Source organism: Bombus pascuorum, chromosome 4 (genome assembly GCF_905332965.1).
Source record: "Bombus pascuorum chromosome 4, iyBomPasc1.1, whole genome shotgun sequence".
Classification (NCBI taxonomy): domain Eukaryota; kingdom Metazoa; phylum Arthropoda; class Insecta; order Hymenoptera; family Apidae; genus Bombus; species Bombus pascuorum.
In genome coordinates, this window is record NC_083491.1 from 1494118 (window position 1) to 1512089 (window position 17972).

The following is a 17972-nucleotide window of genomic DNA, read 5'->3' on the forward strand; positions in this document are numbered from 1 at the left end:
GACTAAATGAAAGATCCGAGATATCTGCCGTGAGATCCCCGGGATACTCTAACTGGGAAGCTTTCTCCATTTCAGAAATAAATAATCTTTTCTTTGCAATGAATCGAAGGATAAACGATGAATTCCTGCTTGTCGCTCTATTTACGTTCTGCGTACCGGCGGTCGAATTTGGGCCCCGCAGAAAACTTAGCCGAATCACGCCGGGTGACAAACGCGTTAATCGCATTACTCTGCTCGGGTCTGTATGACCGAAAATAAAAATTATGCTTCGACAGATACTATTAAAATAAAATTGATCAAACGGGTAAACCAAAGTGTAGCGTATAGACGGAGTAACCGTGGCACTTGGCGAGACAAATAACGCGCATAAACGTCTTGAGACTGAATTTTTCTTGGAGAATCCTGCCACCCAATTTTACGTGTTTGCATTTTTAATACTTCTCTATTTTCGCTTTTCAGGAAATCTGAATATTTTTCCGAGGATTATCCCATAGTAATTCTAATCTCCGATATCTCGTATCTTTGCCTTTCTTCTCGGTAAATTCTTAACACTTCACATCTAATATTCAGAGTATTTTCAAACTTTATTCTTTCTATCATTATTACCTTTACTCGTATTATTTTTATTATTGTACTGTTAATAAACTGCGAATATTTGCACGTTTGTTTATGCAGAGACGTATACGATACACGCAATGTGCAAAATATATAAATTATCGAAAAGAAGGTACTCGTGATACGTAGAAACTTCGAAATTCGTTCTACGATTGTTCCTCCATTTCTCTATGAAATTTCTTGCTTGAAAAATATCTTTACCTCGTAAAGATATAAATTGATTTAATAATTGACATTATTTTATAGTTGTTGCTATTCCCTTGTCTCATCTATCTCGTCATCGTTATCGTCTTCTGCCTTAAATTCGCAACTCTTCAAAGAAATTCCTCGCCATCGATCGCAAACTGCGGCATTCTTTTCCCAGTCTTCCCTCGTCGAATCACCATAAATTACGTGACACGAATTGCACTCTGTATAATGTAAAAGGACCGCAGAGTCGAATGATCTCCCAATACGGTAATGAAGTCTCGGCTGGCAGAAGATCGTGCGAACTGGGAACTCGTGCCTGTAGCGAGAAGCAAAGTAACGCAAGCTTTGGTCTCGGCTGGAGTCTGTGAATTTCGCTGCCGGGTGCGAAAGTTGGTAAAAAGTTAGCGGAATTAACCGTGAAGAAACTGGTAGCCGTTTCTGAAAGTGGGTGAATACAGAACGATACTAAGCGAGAAGACTGGCAACGAGAAGAGAATGATGAATTTACTCAAACGACTGTTACGTAAGGCTTAATTTTATTAACTCGACGGAAATGGGGTGAAAACAAGGAGATCTCTCCAATTTTCACCGACATCTCCCCTGTTTTAACTATGAAGAGTCGTTTCGTTGTACGATGCTTGCTTCGTATAATTTCTCTACCGAGCCATTCATCCTGGTCGATTCGAACATGGTGGTAGAAACGACGAACGAATACTTCCATTCTTCTTCTGTTCTATTTCCTACAGACGTCCTCGATGAAAAGTTATCATCGCTTTGGAACGTTTTTTGGATAAAAGTAAACCGTAGAGTGGTAGAAAAATACAAACACGGAATCATCATCGCGTATGGAATCTACCACGGTCGTAGAACAACGAGAGTTACTCTTTGTTTAAACCCTAGGAAATTGATTTTCTATCCGGTTGGAAACGTTCGAAGGAGAAATTTCACAAAGTAATCGTATTCGATGCGATGGAATATTGCGGATCGAAGCATAGAATTCCTGGCTCATGGAGAAAAGAAAAGCCTCGATTCGATGCGTTACTATAGACGCTCGCTATAAATCGCGATAAAAGCAAGGCAATAATCGGTCTCGAGATTTACTGGCGGCGGAAAATTTAATACGCCGCCGCTCCGTTGCAATCTCATTCCGTGAATAGCAAAGGGTACATAATGCTCGACAAGCAAGGAACATCCTAAACGGGACAAGATTGTCGTCGAGTAGCATTGTTGCGTCATTGTGCGTGATAATTCCTCAGGCAGCATAATTCAGCACTCGGTTGCTGCGTCGTGTGAATGCGCTACAGGAACTAGGTAGTTTAGCTTGGTTTCGTGAACTTTGTGTTCTGCAATATGAAACGCGCTCTATAGTTGATATAATAGCGAATCTTGGCGAAGAGAGCGAGAATATTGGATAATGGACGATGCGGAGGTGACGAAGTTAAGATAGAATTCATTTTTACAGAGTGGTTCAAAGTAAAAAGTAGAACAATTATAAAACATTTTATGTATTTTGAAGATCGGTAACGAAATTAGGGTATCACGTGCGAAATATTTCATTTTCAATGATAATATTTTATTTGAATTTTTGTGTCCGTTTCGAAAGAACCTGTGAGCTGAACAATTAGTTTATATCGCGTATTGGAAATTAGAGAAGCTGTTGGAAATCTTTAACGCGAATTCAGAGGCTCGACTATGACGAAACATGATTTATTCATCAACTTGACTGACATGCATGTAACTTATAGCGGAGAGCCGTTTAAAATTCGAGTTGCGAGAGATAAACTGCCGACGACACGTACGCATTATCTCGCTCAAAATGTCTCGAATTTATAACGCTAGTGAAATATTTTAATCGTGCATTAAAGGGCGAAAAATTTCTCTAACGTTGCCGCTTCGTGAATAATTTTCACGACGAAACTGTCGATATTTCGCGTGCAATAAACGCGAGAACGTAATAGCGAAATCGTCGATAGGTTGAAATAATTCTCTACAGACTTTCAAACGCGATAAACATCAATTTTCATCAAAATTCCCTTACCAAATCTGGAAGATAAAAATTTAAACCACTTCGAGTCCTGTCAAATTCACTTCCCATCATTTAGAAGTTTGATCAAGTTTCCAAAATATTAAGCCAAATAGAAAATAGAAAATGGAAAGATATAAGAAGGGAATAAAGGTAAAGACAGAATTGTTATTCCACGTTTCAGGAAGTTACGGAAGAACGAACATTATTGCAATTCCACTACACAGAATGGCACTCGCATACTTGTCCATTCGGAAACGCGGTTTTAGAGTTCCGTCGACGCGTGAGAGCGGTAGTCGGTTCCACCATAAAGAACGAGTCCGGACCTATGGTGGTCCATTGCAAGTAAGTATTTCCATCGATACGAATTTCCATGTAATTTCCAATTTGATAGCTTGCGATGCTTTTCAATCTGATAAATCGTTGAACGAAAGAAACGTTGTGTTTTTGGAAAAATAAAGCGACGGTGGTGGAAGATCAGGCGTGTACCTGGCGATAGATGCGAATATGGAATTGGCCGAGGAAGAAGATGCTTTCGACGTGTTCGGCTATTTGAAAAAGTTGCGGCAAAGCAGAAGAGGACTTATCGAGAACTTGGTAAATTCGTAATATCGATCGTCTTCTTATTTATGCTTTCGTTCGAGCGACGAGAGATAAGATGCTGGTTTAAGCAGATCGAGCTTCGCTTTTTGACGAGTCCCGTTCATCGCACTGTTTATCGCAATATATAAATTATTGGAAAACGTTATTCGTTCTTATGTTTACTTCAATAATTATTATTTTGTTATTAGCGTCAGTTCTATTTTTCGTTGTTATTATATTTAAGAATATTCGCGATATTGCGAGTTTCAGGAATACATAGATGTTTTACAATGAATTTTTCATCCCACGGTGATTTCCTTTTATATCCTATGCTCTATTATAAATATTCAAATTATCTTTGAAAACAGTATGAATATTTCATAAGAATTATAGTCTGCCAATTACGAATTATGAATATTTCGTATTATTTATAAAAAAAAATAAAAAGGCTGGAAAATAGTTAGTAACATCTAAACATCGATGTTACCCAACATTTTACGATAATCAGATTTATTATTATGCAGGAACAATATAAATTCGTGTACGACACGCTGGAGGAGTTTGTTGTGTGTGGCACCTCGTGGTTTCCGGTCTCGGAATTGTCGCAACGTCTTAAGCAGAAGAGCATAAAAAATCCAATAACTAAAATGAATGAATATCAGCGGGAATATCAGCAAATTTGTAAGCAGACGCCGCGCTTTACGATCGGAGATTGCGCTGGAGGCCACAGGGCTGATAACAGGGAAAAGAACAGAGATGTGTTGGTTGTGCCGCGTAAGTTTTCACCAATAAAACATCCTACAAATGTTTTTCCGATGAACGAAAAAAGAAAGGAAACGTTTTACTACATTGTAAAAATTGCATGTCGCCCATATGCGGATACCGCATACAGACTCTATATTTCATTTCCCTATCAACTTTTATATCTTTTTCAGAAACTATACGGGGGATATTTATAAACAGATATGAATTTGTTACTCGTATTATACATAGATTCCAGACGTGAACTTTCTTGTGTACCTTATACTTGCACTTTTCGAGCTGTATCTTTTAAAAAGGAGCACACGCTTGTTTTTCTTTTTGGAAATGAAATAATTGGTTATTTGGGAAGAGTTACATTCCACACGTTGGGAATTTTATCATGTTATATTTCTTCGTGTCAGAAAAATATAAAATTATTTCGAAATATAACGCGTAAATGTCCCTTCTACGTGTGTGTCTGTATATGTGTATAAATAATGGCTGTAATATTTAACGCCAGCCGATCATATCTTTATTCATGAACTAATATTTCTCACTTTAGCTGACAACTTCCGACCATACCTCACCAGCTTCCAGGGTAACAGTTACACTGACTATATAAATGCTGTCTTTGTGGACGTAAGTGTACAATCTATATATCTAAATGTATCACGTCGATATTTTCATTTTCTCTAATAGTTCATTCTTCTATTGTAACAAAACTTTGCATATTGTTTTCCTATAATTAGAGATTAACGGAGGTTTATTAAAATTCCCATACAAAAGGTTCTTCGTCATCCTCTCTGATAAAAATTACATTTCATCCAACGCGTAACAGATTTGAACTGCGCTTAGAACCAAATTACTATATAGAAAAAGATCTTTTCCTTCGTCAATCTTCATCCCACGTCCGCTCTATTGTATAAACTACTGTTCATTTCCTGCGAACATGGTCGTTTTTTCTCTTAAATGGTCGTTCTCGACAGGGTTACACGAAGCCCAGGGAATACATCGTTACGGAATGGCCTCTTCGACACACGTGCGGTGAGTTTTGGTCCCTGGTTTACGATTACGAGTGTTCAGCTGTGGTGGTACTCTGCGTACCTCCCCCAGGCTCCACCAACTTCCCCAGCTTCTGGCCCGAGGGAAAACACTCCAAGAAATACGGACCCGTTTTTACGATTGATCACATCAGTCACAACCACTACACGAACATCAAGACCTGGGTGAGAAACAGCTTGCTGCTCTTTCTTTTACACGCTTTCAATTCTCTCTACGGAGTTTAAGAAGACATCTAAAAACATTTCCTTGGGCAATCTGGTTTTCTAACTAGTACGGGTTGCTGGGCCGAGATTCGAATCCGAATCTTTCGCCTACTAGGCTGGTGATTTCTCAAATTAAGTTGCCCACGACATCAAAGAAAATTTTCTAACTAGTACGAGTTGCTGGGCCGAGATTCGAATCCGAATCTTTCGCCTACTAGGCTGGTGCTTTCGCAAATTAAGTTGCCCACGACATCGAAGAAAATTTTCTAACTAGTACGGGTTGCTGGACCGAGATTCGAATCCGAATCTTCCGCTTACTAGGCTGGTGCTTTCGCAAATTAAGTTGCCCACGACATCAAAGAAAATTCTCTAACTAGTACGGGTTGCTGGGCCGAGATTCGAATCCGAATCTTTCGCCTACTAGGCTGGTGCTTTCGCAAATTAAGTTGCCCACGACATCAAAGAAAATTTTCTAATTAGTACGGGTTGCTGGGCCGAGATTCGAATCCGAATCTTTCGCTTACTAGGCTGGTGCTTTCGCAAATTAAGTTGCCCACGACATCGAAGAAAATTTTCTAACTAGTACGGGTTGCTGGGCCGAGATTCGAATCCGAATCTTTCGCTTACTAGGCTGGTGCTTTCGCAAATTAAGTTGCCCACGACATGAAAGAAAATATGTTCTCTCAAACTCTTAGAGTGTCGAATGGCTACCACCTGGAATATAATATATAATTTTTACTCAACCTCTCAACGGCATTTCAATACGATTTGGACGATAGATTCTAGAAAATAATGGTATCGCTCTATAGATTTTTAGGATAAACAAGAAAATCGTGTCACTGACCGAGCTGATGGCAGGCGTGAAAGCACCACCGAAGACGGTTCAATTGTTCCAACTGACGTGTTGGCCTATGGGTCACAAAGTTCCAACGTCGACAAACAGTCTGGTCGAGTTGATGAATATGGTGGAGAGGTGGAGGCAACGAACCGACTATGGACCGGTCGCTGTGGTCTCCCCAGATGGCAGAAGTCGTTGCGGTGTATATTGCGCCGCAAACGCGTGTATAGAACAAGTGATTCAACATGGGGAAGTGGACATTTTCCAAGCAGTTAAAACTGTACGCAGACATAGACCTCAGCTTGTCGAGAACATGGTGAGTGGTTATAAGCGGAGCAAGCTATTCGGCACATTCAGTTTTTCGGCTGTTAGCTGTCGTGTGTTCCAAATTTAAGAAGGGATATTGCTTCGAATTGTTGCGTATACTATTCTTTAACGATAGTTTTGTAATTTCGTCGTCGATTAACAGAAATTAACTAAAAATCAATTAAAATCAAACGACAAGTACAACGATACAAAATTGCCTTAAAAAAAGTTAAGTCTCTACTTGTCTTAACTTAAGATTCCATTTAAAAACGAGGATTATTTTTCAATTTACAAACAATTTAATTATCATTTAAATCGTGTTCGAAACTGTTGCAGACCGAATACAAATATTGCTACGACCTGGTGCTACATTACGTGCTCCACTATCTGAACAAGGACATGAACGAGAAAAAGTGAGAAAGCGAGTTGAGGGACGAGCTGTGGTTCATTGAGTTCGGTCGCGGGGCGGCGCTGCCGTTGACTCCGGAGGAAGCCCCGGCGGACGGGGAGCCGATGGTCCCGTGCGCCCAGGGTCGCGTCATCGTGGAAACGGCGCGTCCGGCGCTTCCGTATTTCGCCACGTGTACCAGTTATCGTCGACAAGTGGCGATAACCAGCACCCCGATCGAGATAGCCAGTATATCTGGTACGTTCTCGAGTACCGCACAGACCGATCAACAGTCAACGGGTTCTGGCAGCAACAGAGGCGCCATCAGTAAGATCCCGATGCTTCCGGCTCACAGTACCGCGGCCAGACCAGAAGACCTCGGTGTAACGCCCTGGTACCTCGAGGATTACCCTACCATAGATTCCTCGCCGGGGCCCATGGGCGATCGGAGCTCGTATCCCTCGTACTCGCACATGGACGCGGAAATGAAACCGGAAAGCACGTCCACGAGGAATAGCAGCATCGACAGCGAGGTACCACGACCTGGTCCAGCGAGTGCCGCACCTAGGAAAGCGTACATGGATCTGAGAGACGCCATCGCTCTGCTGGACGAAACCTGCCCGAACCAGGAGCCCAGTCCGTCCCTCACGCCGAGAACACCCAGGACTCCGTTAACGCCACACCCAAGGAATAAACGGGCGCGATCTAAGAGCAGCGACAACTCATCGAACTATAGCAGCGAGAAATTAAACGATCGATCGTTCGAGAAAGAGGGTAAGGAGAAGAAGAGACCGTTTTTGAAGAAGATCGGCATCTCGAAGACGGAGGACAAGCCGTTCCTGGCGAAGCTTGCGCCTAGGATAATAGGCAAGCCTTACTTGGAGAAAATCGGGCCTAGCAAGGCGGTGGAGAAACCTTTCTTGGACAAAATTGGCTCGTCGAAGACGTTGGATAAATTTATATTCGATACTCCGCGTTACGAAAAGTGGGGCGTTAAGAATGAGACATGCGTGGAGGAAGCAACGACAAAGACCGAGGAAACGAGGAAGGCGGAAGAGAGAAAGGTTCGCAAGAACATGAGAGTGGAGCAATCATTTGACGTTCAACGTAGAAGGTCTGCTAAAGGTCCTTTGTTGAAGATGTATTCGTTCGAAACCGAGGATCTAGAATCGACTGTGCAAGTAAAGGAACTTCGAGATCCTCTCAGAGGCGCTTCCTTGGACGATGTCCTGGACTCCGGGCCTAGCTCTTTGCCGTTGGATACTACCACCACGACGGAAGAATCGCCTAAATTGGAAACGAAGGAACGGGCTAGCAATGGAGCTGAATTGCTCATGTGTCGCGTTACAACTAGCGAGGAAATCATTTTTACTAACGCAAGTGTCAGTTCTGATAAAGAACTTAATAGTTGGGACAATTCGCCAAGAAAAAGATGGCTGCTGAAGAGAGATCCATCGACACCAAGAACACCTACTCATCGAAAGGTGATTCAGAGCTCCCAGGCCGTTGAACAGACGCAAGATAGCGTTCCCAATTCGCCAGTGAAACGTCCAATCTCATCTGTTCTGCCGGATCAAACCGAACCACAGGCTGACTCTTCGGAGAAAAATATTTATTCGCCGATGAAGACCAGAAGACAGACGTACGAGGACCTGCTGGACAGGGATGGCAAGGATCAGAGTGGAAAACCTAGCAAACAGGCGCAGTTTGAGAGAAGAGGCATTTCTTCGGATAATCTTTTGTCCAAGGATCGCTCTATCGCTTCTGTTGTATACCAAGAAAGAGACCAGGTCGAAAAAACTAGGGAAGCATCGTCAGAGGATTCTCTGGCGCATAGGATAGGTCAGGAGTATTCCAAAGAAACGTTCAAACAGCTTCAGGATAAGTTCAAGTACCATGAAATTCCTACTGAAACATACGCAGACTTCAAAAGACGTACAAGAGGTAATGCTCAAAGCATAATTGGAAGGCAACAGGAACGACTAAGAGCGAATAACATCGTGCCAGATGCTCGTGACAAAAGTCCCAAGGATCCTACGTCAAAAACAGACGAAACGTCAAAGTCGGTAAGTTCGACTCCCGCCAAGATGGAAACAGATTCGACTTTGGAAAGCAAGAACGAAGTGGTACGAGTCCATGGAGGTACAGTTAGGTCTGTGCTGAAGAAACAACAGGGAATAGATCACCCTAGTGATCAAGACTCGGACACTAATTCATCCATAAGGCGACCAAAGAGAAGGATCTTCCACGAACCGTCGCAAGAGACGATGGACTTGCTGACTGAGCTAAGAAAGGTGAAGAGTTTGCTAAAGACTCCGTCGTGGGAGAAGGAGGATCTTGAACTGGATAAAAAACCAGTTCGACAGCCTAAGCGTATTCTGTTGACTGACAAGGAATTCTGTCTGTCCGTTGAACGGGAAAATAGTATTCGCCGTCCGTCGAGGGTGATCAATTCCCTAGAAAGAACAGAGGAAGGACAGCTTGATAGGAAGCAAGAGGAAGATCGGCAAAAAGAGAAGGAAACGGAGGAAGAAACGAAGGAGTCCGATGGAGGAATTCCTGGCCCGGCTCTGTTTGAGAAGAAGTGTTTGTCGTTGGACTATGCCGACGAGGAAAAACCACACAAACCAGAAGCTAGAGCTATTTCTATGGCTCCTGCCAGGAATTTGCCTTCGGAGGTTGAGGAAGCGGTCGATTACTCGGATGTAGCGTTGATACGCGACTCCAAAAGCTATTCCTCCGATGTTTTCAACGCTGCATCGGATGAAACTAACGAGAAAGAGCGCGGTAGCGACTCGGAGAAAAACGTTCCGAAGAATATGAGCCAGAATCACTGCGCCGAAGTGGATATCGCTATTCCTATCGATCAGAAGGCAAGCAGTCCAAAGGGTAGGGTTCAGATTCAGGGTAGGACTAGCGATCTTTACGAGATCATATCCCCGAGATCAACGCCATTCCGAGTAAAAAAGCGACTCGGAAAGATCTCTGTCGAGGAGACGGTCAAGCCGGAGAGTTTCACCCTAGGTTCTAAGGTCGACTGCCGATCCACCGTTGCCCAGAAACGGACCAAGTGCTTCCCTTTATAACGCACGCCGACCTGCCAGTGGGCGAAACGCTCTCTGACGACGTCCTGTGTTTGGCGTTCACTCTGAACGAAATTCGGACCGAGAATAATGGCAAATCTATTGGTCGTATCGTTTAACTCTTCTGATAAAGATGGATGGTGAGATCGATTTTGGAAGCGAATCGTTTAATTCTCGAGTATTGTTTTTTCGCTGTTTAAACAAATCTCTCTTTTTTCAACGGTGATCACAATAACAATAGATTGTTCCGAGATTGGAAGATGATCATTTACGAGGAATTTCTGAATTCTGACAAGCGTTTCTGGTTATTGATCGTTAGATACAGCGATTCCACGGTTGTCAAGAATAAATGTAATTTGATAAATAACAAACGTGTTATGCAAAATTAAACGATGATGTATCAGGAGGGTTAACATGGCCTGGTGTACTGCCACGCCCTTATCTCGCTCTCAATTTCTATCAGGGCGAAAATAGCGATCAACATTCGCAGTTGTTCTTGGGGATAATCATACGAACTTAAATTCAACTCCCATTTCTTTTTTCTTTTTTCCTTTACCGACAAACACGATCAAAAAGTACATAAACAGGACGAATGATATTTCCTAAGAAACTATCGTGGGGAACTTATGTAAATTTTTGATTTTCAATAAACTTATGATTTTCGGAACGTCCATTTTCTCCAAGATGCAAGCGATTAGAGACGGGGAGAATTTCCTTAAAGCTCGAGAGTCGTCAGTGCTTCACACTTACGCGGATAATATTCTAAAAACGCATCCCGACCACTTTTTACCCGACGTTTCGCGATAGGAAACGGCTCGAAGAAGCTCGACAGATCGACGCGAAATTTTCCATGCAGTGTATTATATCCGAACATCCGACAACGACGAAAAAACGGTGTCGCGCGCACACTTCCGCCTGTCGAGCAGTGCCTTGTTCGTGGATATATTTATTTAGACAAAAATGAGAAAAAACAAAAAAACGAAGAAACGATTAAGCGAAAGAATTACGAAGAATCCTATCGAACGATAATTAAGTAAAAATGAAGAAAAAAAAAAAAGAGAAAAATCACAAAAAAAAAATATATATATAATATATATTCCGACTGCGGGCCGGATTTTCTGAATGGGTCCATGGAGTTGTGCTTTCGATTACGCGCATCACGAATGTTCTTCGACGAATTTTTGAGAAAAAGGAAACTTTCGCTAAGCTTCCGAAATTATATACGAAAGCAGAATGAATTCGTACTCTTTTGAAAAATCTATTTGGATCAGAAGCTTCGTTCAAGTTAGTTATGTTACTCGAATTCAACGGATTAGTAGCAATAAGACTTTAAGTTTGAATTCGTACAAGTCGAGTTACTTAACTTTCGATTCGATAATTTGTCTTTAAGAGAATATTTCTAATGGAAAATAGAGAAGGAAGCAGTTGTGTATGCGAATGAAACGTTAATTATATAATTATAAACGTAATTTGTAATCCACCCTGTGATGTATATCGTATAACGTAACGCAAAATCACCTCGATGGAGATTAAAGCTGTCCTAACAAGAAGAAAGTAAATGGTATAGAATCTCGCTTGGATTTACTCGAATTTGAATTATTTGAACGTAGGTAACTGGGCTAATCTGAACGAAGTTAAAGGGACGATCGTGAACAGAAGAGACTAGGAAATCTCGCGAGAGAGTGCAACTCCCACGCTTGCCAAGCCTATTCCCTGTTCGGCGAAGCGCGTGACGTTTTAACGACGTAAAGAAAAACGTAATATATTATATCGTATCGGAGAATAACAGATTGTTACGTTCCTCTTATAATTTTCTAGAGGTAGATAGGATTGATAAACAACACTCAATGGAATAATACGGAAAGTAAAGAATAAATGTAGATATATAAATATAAATGTATATATATATATAGAGAGAGAGAGATTTACATATATATATATATATATATTTATATTATACACAGGCAAAAAATACAATGACACGTAAGGAAAAAAAAAAAGAAAAAATGGTACATACTATCGTTACTCCGATGGAATATTTGTACGTATTCTATATACTATATATATTATATATATGACTATTAGAGACTAAAGCGAGTTGGTATATATGTATATATATACTTGCCACGTGGTGTATACGCGTATGTATATATAAATATATATATAGAAGCGTATGTGTACCTAAATAGGTGTACTTGTACGGATCCTATAGTTGACGAAATGTGCCAAACAAAGATACGATTTATTGTATGTTATGGAGTTACTTTTATATACATATATTTATACAGAGGGTTTACGTAAAGTATATAAAACCCCGAATTGAAGATTCTTAACGTATTCTAAGTGTAGAGAAACTCTGTCAATGTGGTACGCGGCGTGAAATACGTCGCGCCCTTTTGTTTAACCGATGTACAGGATGATCCATTTATTACGATCGTTTCAAATATCTCTCCTATGTTTAAGGAGAGAAAGGAGAAATATCCGTAATACCGATAATACCAATAGGTATATGAAAAGTTATTTGAAATATAATTTACAAAAGGTACGATCTATCGCGATTAAATATTCGATCAATTCAATAGGCATATAGAAATTCTTAATTCCCACGTTTGTAATTCAATGTGAAATTTTAAGTAATTAACGCCATACGATTATATTAACACCGAACGATTAATTTATTTACGGTAATCGTTAAGCATTGCTTTTCTCATTCAAAAACTGCAATCATCGATTATACGAGATAACAGTGTCTTTTTTAATAAATTAGTAAAATTCTAGCTACGGAGTGTCAATCACGAGAAAGCTCAAATTACAGTCATTTTATTTACGGTAATCGTTAAGCATTGCTTTTCTCATTCAAAAACTGCGATCATCGATTATACGAGATAACAGTGTTGTTGCGACCGTTCGCGATGAGACGCGGTCGCGAGGAAACACGTCAGCGAGAGTCGTAAATTCTCGCTACGATTCGGCTAATCGACGCCGCGAAATGGTCGCTCCCCGCGTTTCGTTTAGGATAACCGGGGTGATTTACTGAATGCAACTTATTCTACGATTGTAGAATAAATATATATTTGTATCACAATAACACTTACAGCTTATATAAGGTGTCGGTTTAAATAGTATCGGAAGTTATCACTAGAATGTTCGAGTTATATCTTATACAATGTGACTGATTTGGACGCGACCGTACAGAGAGTTTTCGACTGCGACTGATCGGTTAGAATGTTAGATTGCGACTTTACGATGCTTCTCAGTGAGTTCGTTGGACTGAGCGATCGTGGTAGACGTGTTGATTGAATTGACGACGAAGACGAACTGACTTGATCGTGACGATGCTGTGTCGGAGGTGAGCTAAGGAAGGGTGTGTCTAACGCACGGAATCATCCGATTTGTTGATGACAGTTTTTGGTTGGAGAAGTGAGGGCAATAGAAATTGTTTCTATTGGTTAGTAAGACTATCGATGGACTAGGAAGGGTATTAGCCACCCTCGATGGAAAGTTGGGAGTAGGAGGCATCGCACGTGTGAACACTTAGCGATCACGTGTTTTCCAGACGTTAACCAGAAACCTTAGAAAACGCTTTCGTGGAAAAGTCCTTGTTTGCGATGAAAGACTTTCGCCAGAGTTTTCTGAGATTTATATTCAGCCTGTGAGTGTTTTCAAGAGTACGCGATAAGGATGTGCGGACATCTGGCTGCCATCCGTCCGCGATATGAGGTCCGGCTCAGGTAGAGAGTCGGCCGACGTAACAAGTGTCTTTTTTAATAAATTAGTAAAATTGTAGCTACGGAGTGTCAACCACGAGAAAGCTCAAATTACAGCCAATTTATTTACCGTAATCATTAAGCATTGCTTTTCCCATTCAAAAACTGCAATCATCGATTATACGAGATAACAGTGTCTTTTTTAATAAATTAGTAAAATTGTAGCCACGGAGTGTCAACCACGAGAAAGCTCAAATTACAGCCAATTTATTTACAGTAATCATTAAGCATTGCTTTTCCCATTCAAAAACTGCAATCATCGATTATACGAGATAACAGTGTCTTTTTTAATAAATTAGTAAAATTGTAGCTACGGAGTGTCAACCACGAGAAAGCTCAAATTACAGCCAATTTTAATGGACGAGTGGACTCGCGTAAACCTAAGTTCATCTCACGAGACATTTGTCTTCGTAAAGTTTTAAAGATCGTCGTTCTTCGCCGTCTGTCTTCTTCCTTATCGAAAACGGAGTATATTTGAAGCGATCGTGCTTTATGGATCATCCTCCATATATATGCGTATATATAATAAACGAATGTGTATGTGAGTAGAATAATAAGAGAGCAGAAAATTCGCGCAGTGTCGGTAGAACAGTAATATCGAGCTCAAACATCGTCTTCGATTCGAGGAATTATAGATTTTGAAGAAAACGCTCTGTATCGTTACGTGAGCGCGGACGCATCCACACGATCGTAGGTGTTTAAACGCGCGTGTAGCAAGTACGCGCGAATTGTCCATTGCACAGGTGAAGGTGCGCGTGCAGATTACGCGTATGCGTTCGTGTACCTATATGAGTGGATATCGTATATGGTACTTACACGTACACGTATTCTCATCGGCTATAATTTTATTTAAAAATCACTATCCACCCGTGGTACTCGTTGTTTCTCCATCAGTTCACCCCTTTTTCTTTCGACCTACTCAAATTTAGAAAATCATAAAAATTTCCTATTTTAGCGTTTCTACGATAATTGTCGGATCGATTCAGGAATCTTTTTCTAAAATTATTATTTTTTATCGTAGCATTGTCGTAACTTAGTTTCTCTGATTATTCTCTGACTTTTAAAATAATTCGTGAAATAATCGAATAATATAATTTCTTCTCTATTTCCTTAGTCTTTTTTTTTTTCTTTAATTATAGAAATTTAATTATAAAAATTTGGTCATTTTGTGCGAAGAAACTTAATTCGCTGTCAGAGTTAAGATTCTTTTTATCTGATATGACACAGTAAAGCGTATCGTTGATCGATTCGAACGAATCTGTTACAATTAAAAGCAACGAGTACCTACTTGCTCGTATGGAACATAATTCACGATTTTCTTGTTCGGTAAACCCCGTGCAATGCGCATCGTTTACGTTCGACAAAGTGCAATCAAAAAATATGGTGAGGCAGGGTTCGCGTTCTAATTCGGGGCATAAATCGTCCAGACTCGTTCTTAACTTGGAAAAAGTGAGAGGAACATCACAACAGCTATCCGTCCATCTTATCGGCTGTCCATGCTCTTCGTCTGTGTGTGTACCGCTAGAAATGCGTGCTTCTCATCTACATATATAGTTGTCCATGCAGAACATCCTTTGCTTTTTACATAACGACGTCGGATGAAATCGAGAATGATAATGGAAGAAAAGTTATTTTCATTTGTAAGAAAAAATCTTTAATAGATGCTGTGCTGTTTAAGAGAAATTTAAGGATCGCGTAATGTAGCACAAGAATATACATTTGGAAGAATATCAAGGAGATCTAGAAACAGAATATTCTGCTAATAATTACAAAGAAAAGACTTTTTTTAAATAAAGGTTTTTTAAAAAAAAATCTTTAAAAACTGATAGACGAAAATTACTTTCCAAATAATCGTACAAAGTTTCATCTACTCTTTCGGGTCGTGAAATTTGATTTTCAAAATGAAAAGCTTCCATACTTCTGGTACTGAAGATTTAGATAAAAAATTATTTATAATTAGCAAATGAAAAGAATATTCCTTAAGGATAATCTATTTTAGGCACAGAGGACCAGAAACGAAAATGAATTTTGCTTCGATGGTTCACAATTCGAACCGTAGATATTCAGAAGAAAAGCAACGTTAGGTAGATGAAAAGCACGCAGATCCGTTCTAAAGTATTAAAAAACACAGATCAAAGATTCGCGAGGAGTAGAGATCGTTATATTCGGGTTTTAAACTAAGTACGTTTCTTTCTCGCGGGCGAGATTTTAGTGGCCGAGAACGAAACCCTAAACACGTCCATTCGTCACGGTCGCATGCATGAACTTTTAAAGTTTTATTGAAGAAGAATTTATGGGCCGTATTAGAAAGTTAGCCGTACGATTTTCTTATTCCCGCTGGAAATTTCGCGCTCGAATGAATTTTAAGGATTTTACGCCCCAATCAATCGGAGATCGTTTTTATTCGATTATTCTATCACATTTTACTGGAGTATTTTACTGGAGCTTCGTTGCTACGAAAGAATAACGAAGATTCTTTTAAAAAAGAAAGGATTTCTTTTTCTATTTATTTGTTTGTCACTCCTGACGAATTTCTTCTATCGTTGTTTGGCCGAATGGTTGCTAATGTTTTAATATTTCAAGGGAAAGTGGAATATCGAAGTGTGGTATTATAAAATCGGGAAAGATTTTGATATCGAATGATTGGATAGTTGTTGTTACACTAAAATATATAGTATATTTTATTTGTTGTAAAAGAAAGATAATATATGAATGCACATGTGAGACAACGGAGAAGCTTTTGAAACGTAAACGTACAGATACTTGGACTAATCGACAATATGATGGAAATGACCTAACGTTTAATGTTTCTTTCAAGCTCGTTGAAAGCATGTACAGATTTATTAGATTTTTTAAATGTTGAATGTTTATGTTGTCCAATTGAAACTGTATTCTAAGTATTCTAAGCGAATCTCTTGCAAGATGTACTAGACTTGAAGATACGTATTGTTCGAGCGTCGAGTATTTAAATTACGCGCGCAATTCACAAGCCGAACCTCGGAACTTTGGACGCGTATTATGTCTTTCAAACGATGATTGTTCTTTTTTTTTTTTCTTATGAGATTTTTGGCAATAAAATTAAACGTCTCGTTTTACGTGTATGGTAGCGTCCAGAAATCCCTACTTCCATGGTAAATGCCAAAGAATTACAAAATACTGAAACAAGACAGAAATGCAGTAAAATAGAGGAACGACGTATCTCTGTCTTTTTCTTTTTTTTAAAAGGGACATTATTTTTCTTCAAATAATATAATGACAGGATACATTTTTGACATTCTACTGCTCTATTCGAGTCAATAAAATCTTCATCGGCAATTATATCGCACCGTTGCAACGATATGACTCGACGTAAATATCTCTTCCTTCGTATTCTTATTTTTCTCTTTTTTGAAGATATCATACATCTCTTAGATGAAGTTAAATTAAAAAACACTTTGTCCCGCTCTGTGAACGTCGTTCTTCTTATTGATAATTAACAAACACTTTGATTATAATTTTTGAAAAATGACGAACGAAGCAAGAATATAGCGTTCTCGTCTAATTCGTAAAAATTCCATTAAATAAAAATGAATTTCATAAATCTGACCGTCGCCACACGACGAATGCATAAATTTTCCAATCTGCCAATCCGGTTAACTACTTGCGATGAAATGAAAATTAGTAATTCAAGTTCGTCGCAAAAGTGAAGAGAAATTAATTTTTATTAGATATAATTATCAATCAGATTGGAATGAATTTGATTGTAATAACAGTATTGATATTTTTGCATTGTTAATATCACGTAATTATAATATATAATATAGCGATACACGTAAAATGAGATTACAGTGTGAAATAAAAAGAAAGAGAACGATGTTGTCGCGAATCAAGCGACAGGATGAATTTTTTAAAGCGCAAGACGTTAAAGCGTTCAAGAACTCATTTTCACCAAGTTTGTCATATTTGCAATTTCTCCCTTCCGTGCATCGTTTTGCCCGAAAAAGTACGAAATGCCATGAAAAAACGTTGAGAACGAGTTCTAAATGCAATCCATTTATCGAACTGACATTAAATGGCGAGCGAATGAGCGACGTTTTGTAAATTGTGTGATAAGTGATTTAAATAAAAACACGATGTGGTACATTTTGTGTAACATTGGTACATTGTTGTAAATAATAAATAGATCGTATGTTGTA

The 17972-nt window shown here is 39.5% G+C and overlaps 2 protein-coding genes across 4 annotated transcripts in view; both read left to right on the forward strand.

Annotated features, from left to right (window-relative positions):
* Positions 1-7037, forward strand: part of LOC132906400 (receptor-type tyrosine-protein phosphatase kappa) — a 130129-nt gene extending 123092 nt beyond the window's left edge. For all 3 annotated transcript variants that reach the window (XM_060958559.1, XM_060958561.1, XM_060958560.1), the window contains 7 exons: positions 3012-3172; positions 3289-3424; positions 3934-4183; positions 4713-4789; positions 5137-5376; positions 6225-6569; positions 6896-7037. In XM_060958559.1, coding sequence (XP_060814542.1) covers positions 3012-3172; positions 3289-3424; positions 3934-4183; positions 4713-4789; positions 5137-5376; positions 6225-6569; positions 6896-6976 — 1290 coding nt within the window. In that variant the 3' untranslated portion in view covers positions 6977-7037. The remainder of the gene's footprint in view (positions 1-3011; positions 3173-3288; positions 3425-3933; positions 4184-4712; positions 4790-5136; positions 5377-6224; positions 6570-6895) is intronic.
* A 35-nt stretch (positions 7038-7072) lies between these two features.
* Positions 7073-17972, forward strand: LOC132906399 (nucleolar protein dao-5-like). Its single transcript, XM_060958557.1, has 2 exons — positions 7073-16886; positions 17626-17972. Exon 1 carries the CDS (start codon positions 7073-7075, stop codon positions 10031-10033), a length of 2961 nt encoding a protein of 986 aa, XP_060814540.1. The 3' UTR covers positions 10034-16886; positions 17626-17972.

Coding starts and splice junctions, on each gene's coding strand:
- LOC132906399 (XM_060958557.1), top strand. CDS start 7,073: ATGGTCCCGTGCGCCCAGGGTCGCGTCATCGTGGAAACGGCGCGTCCG.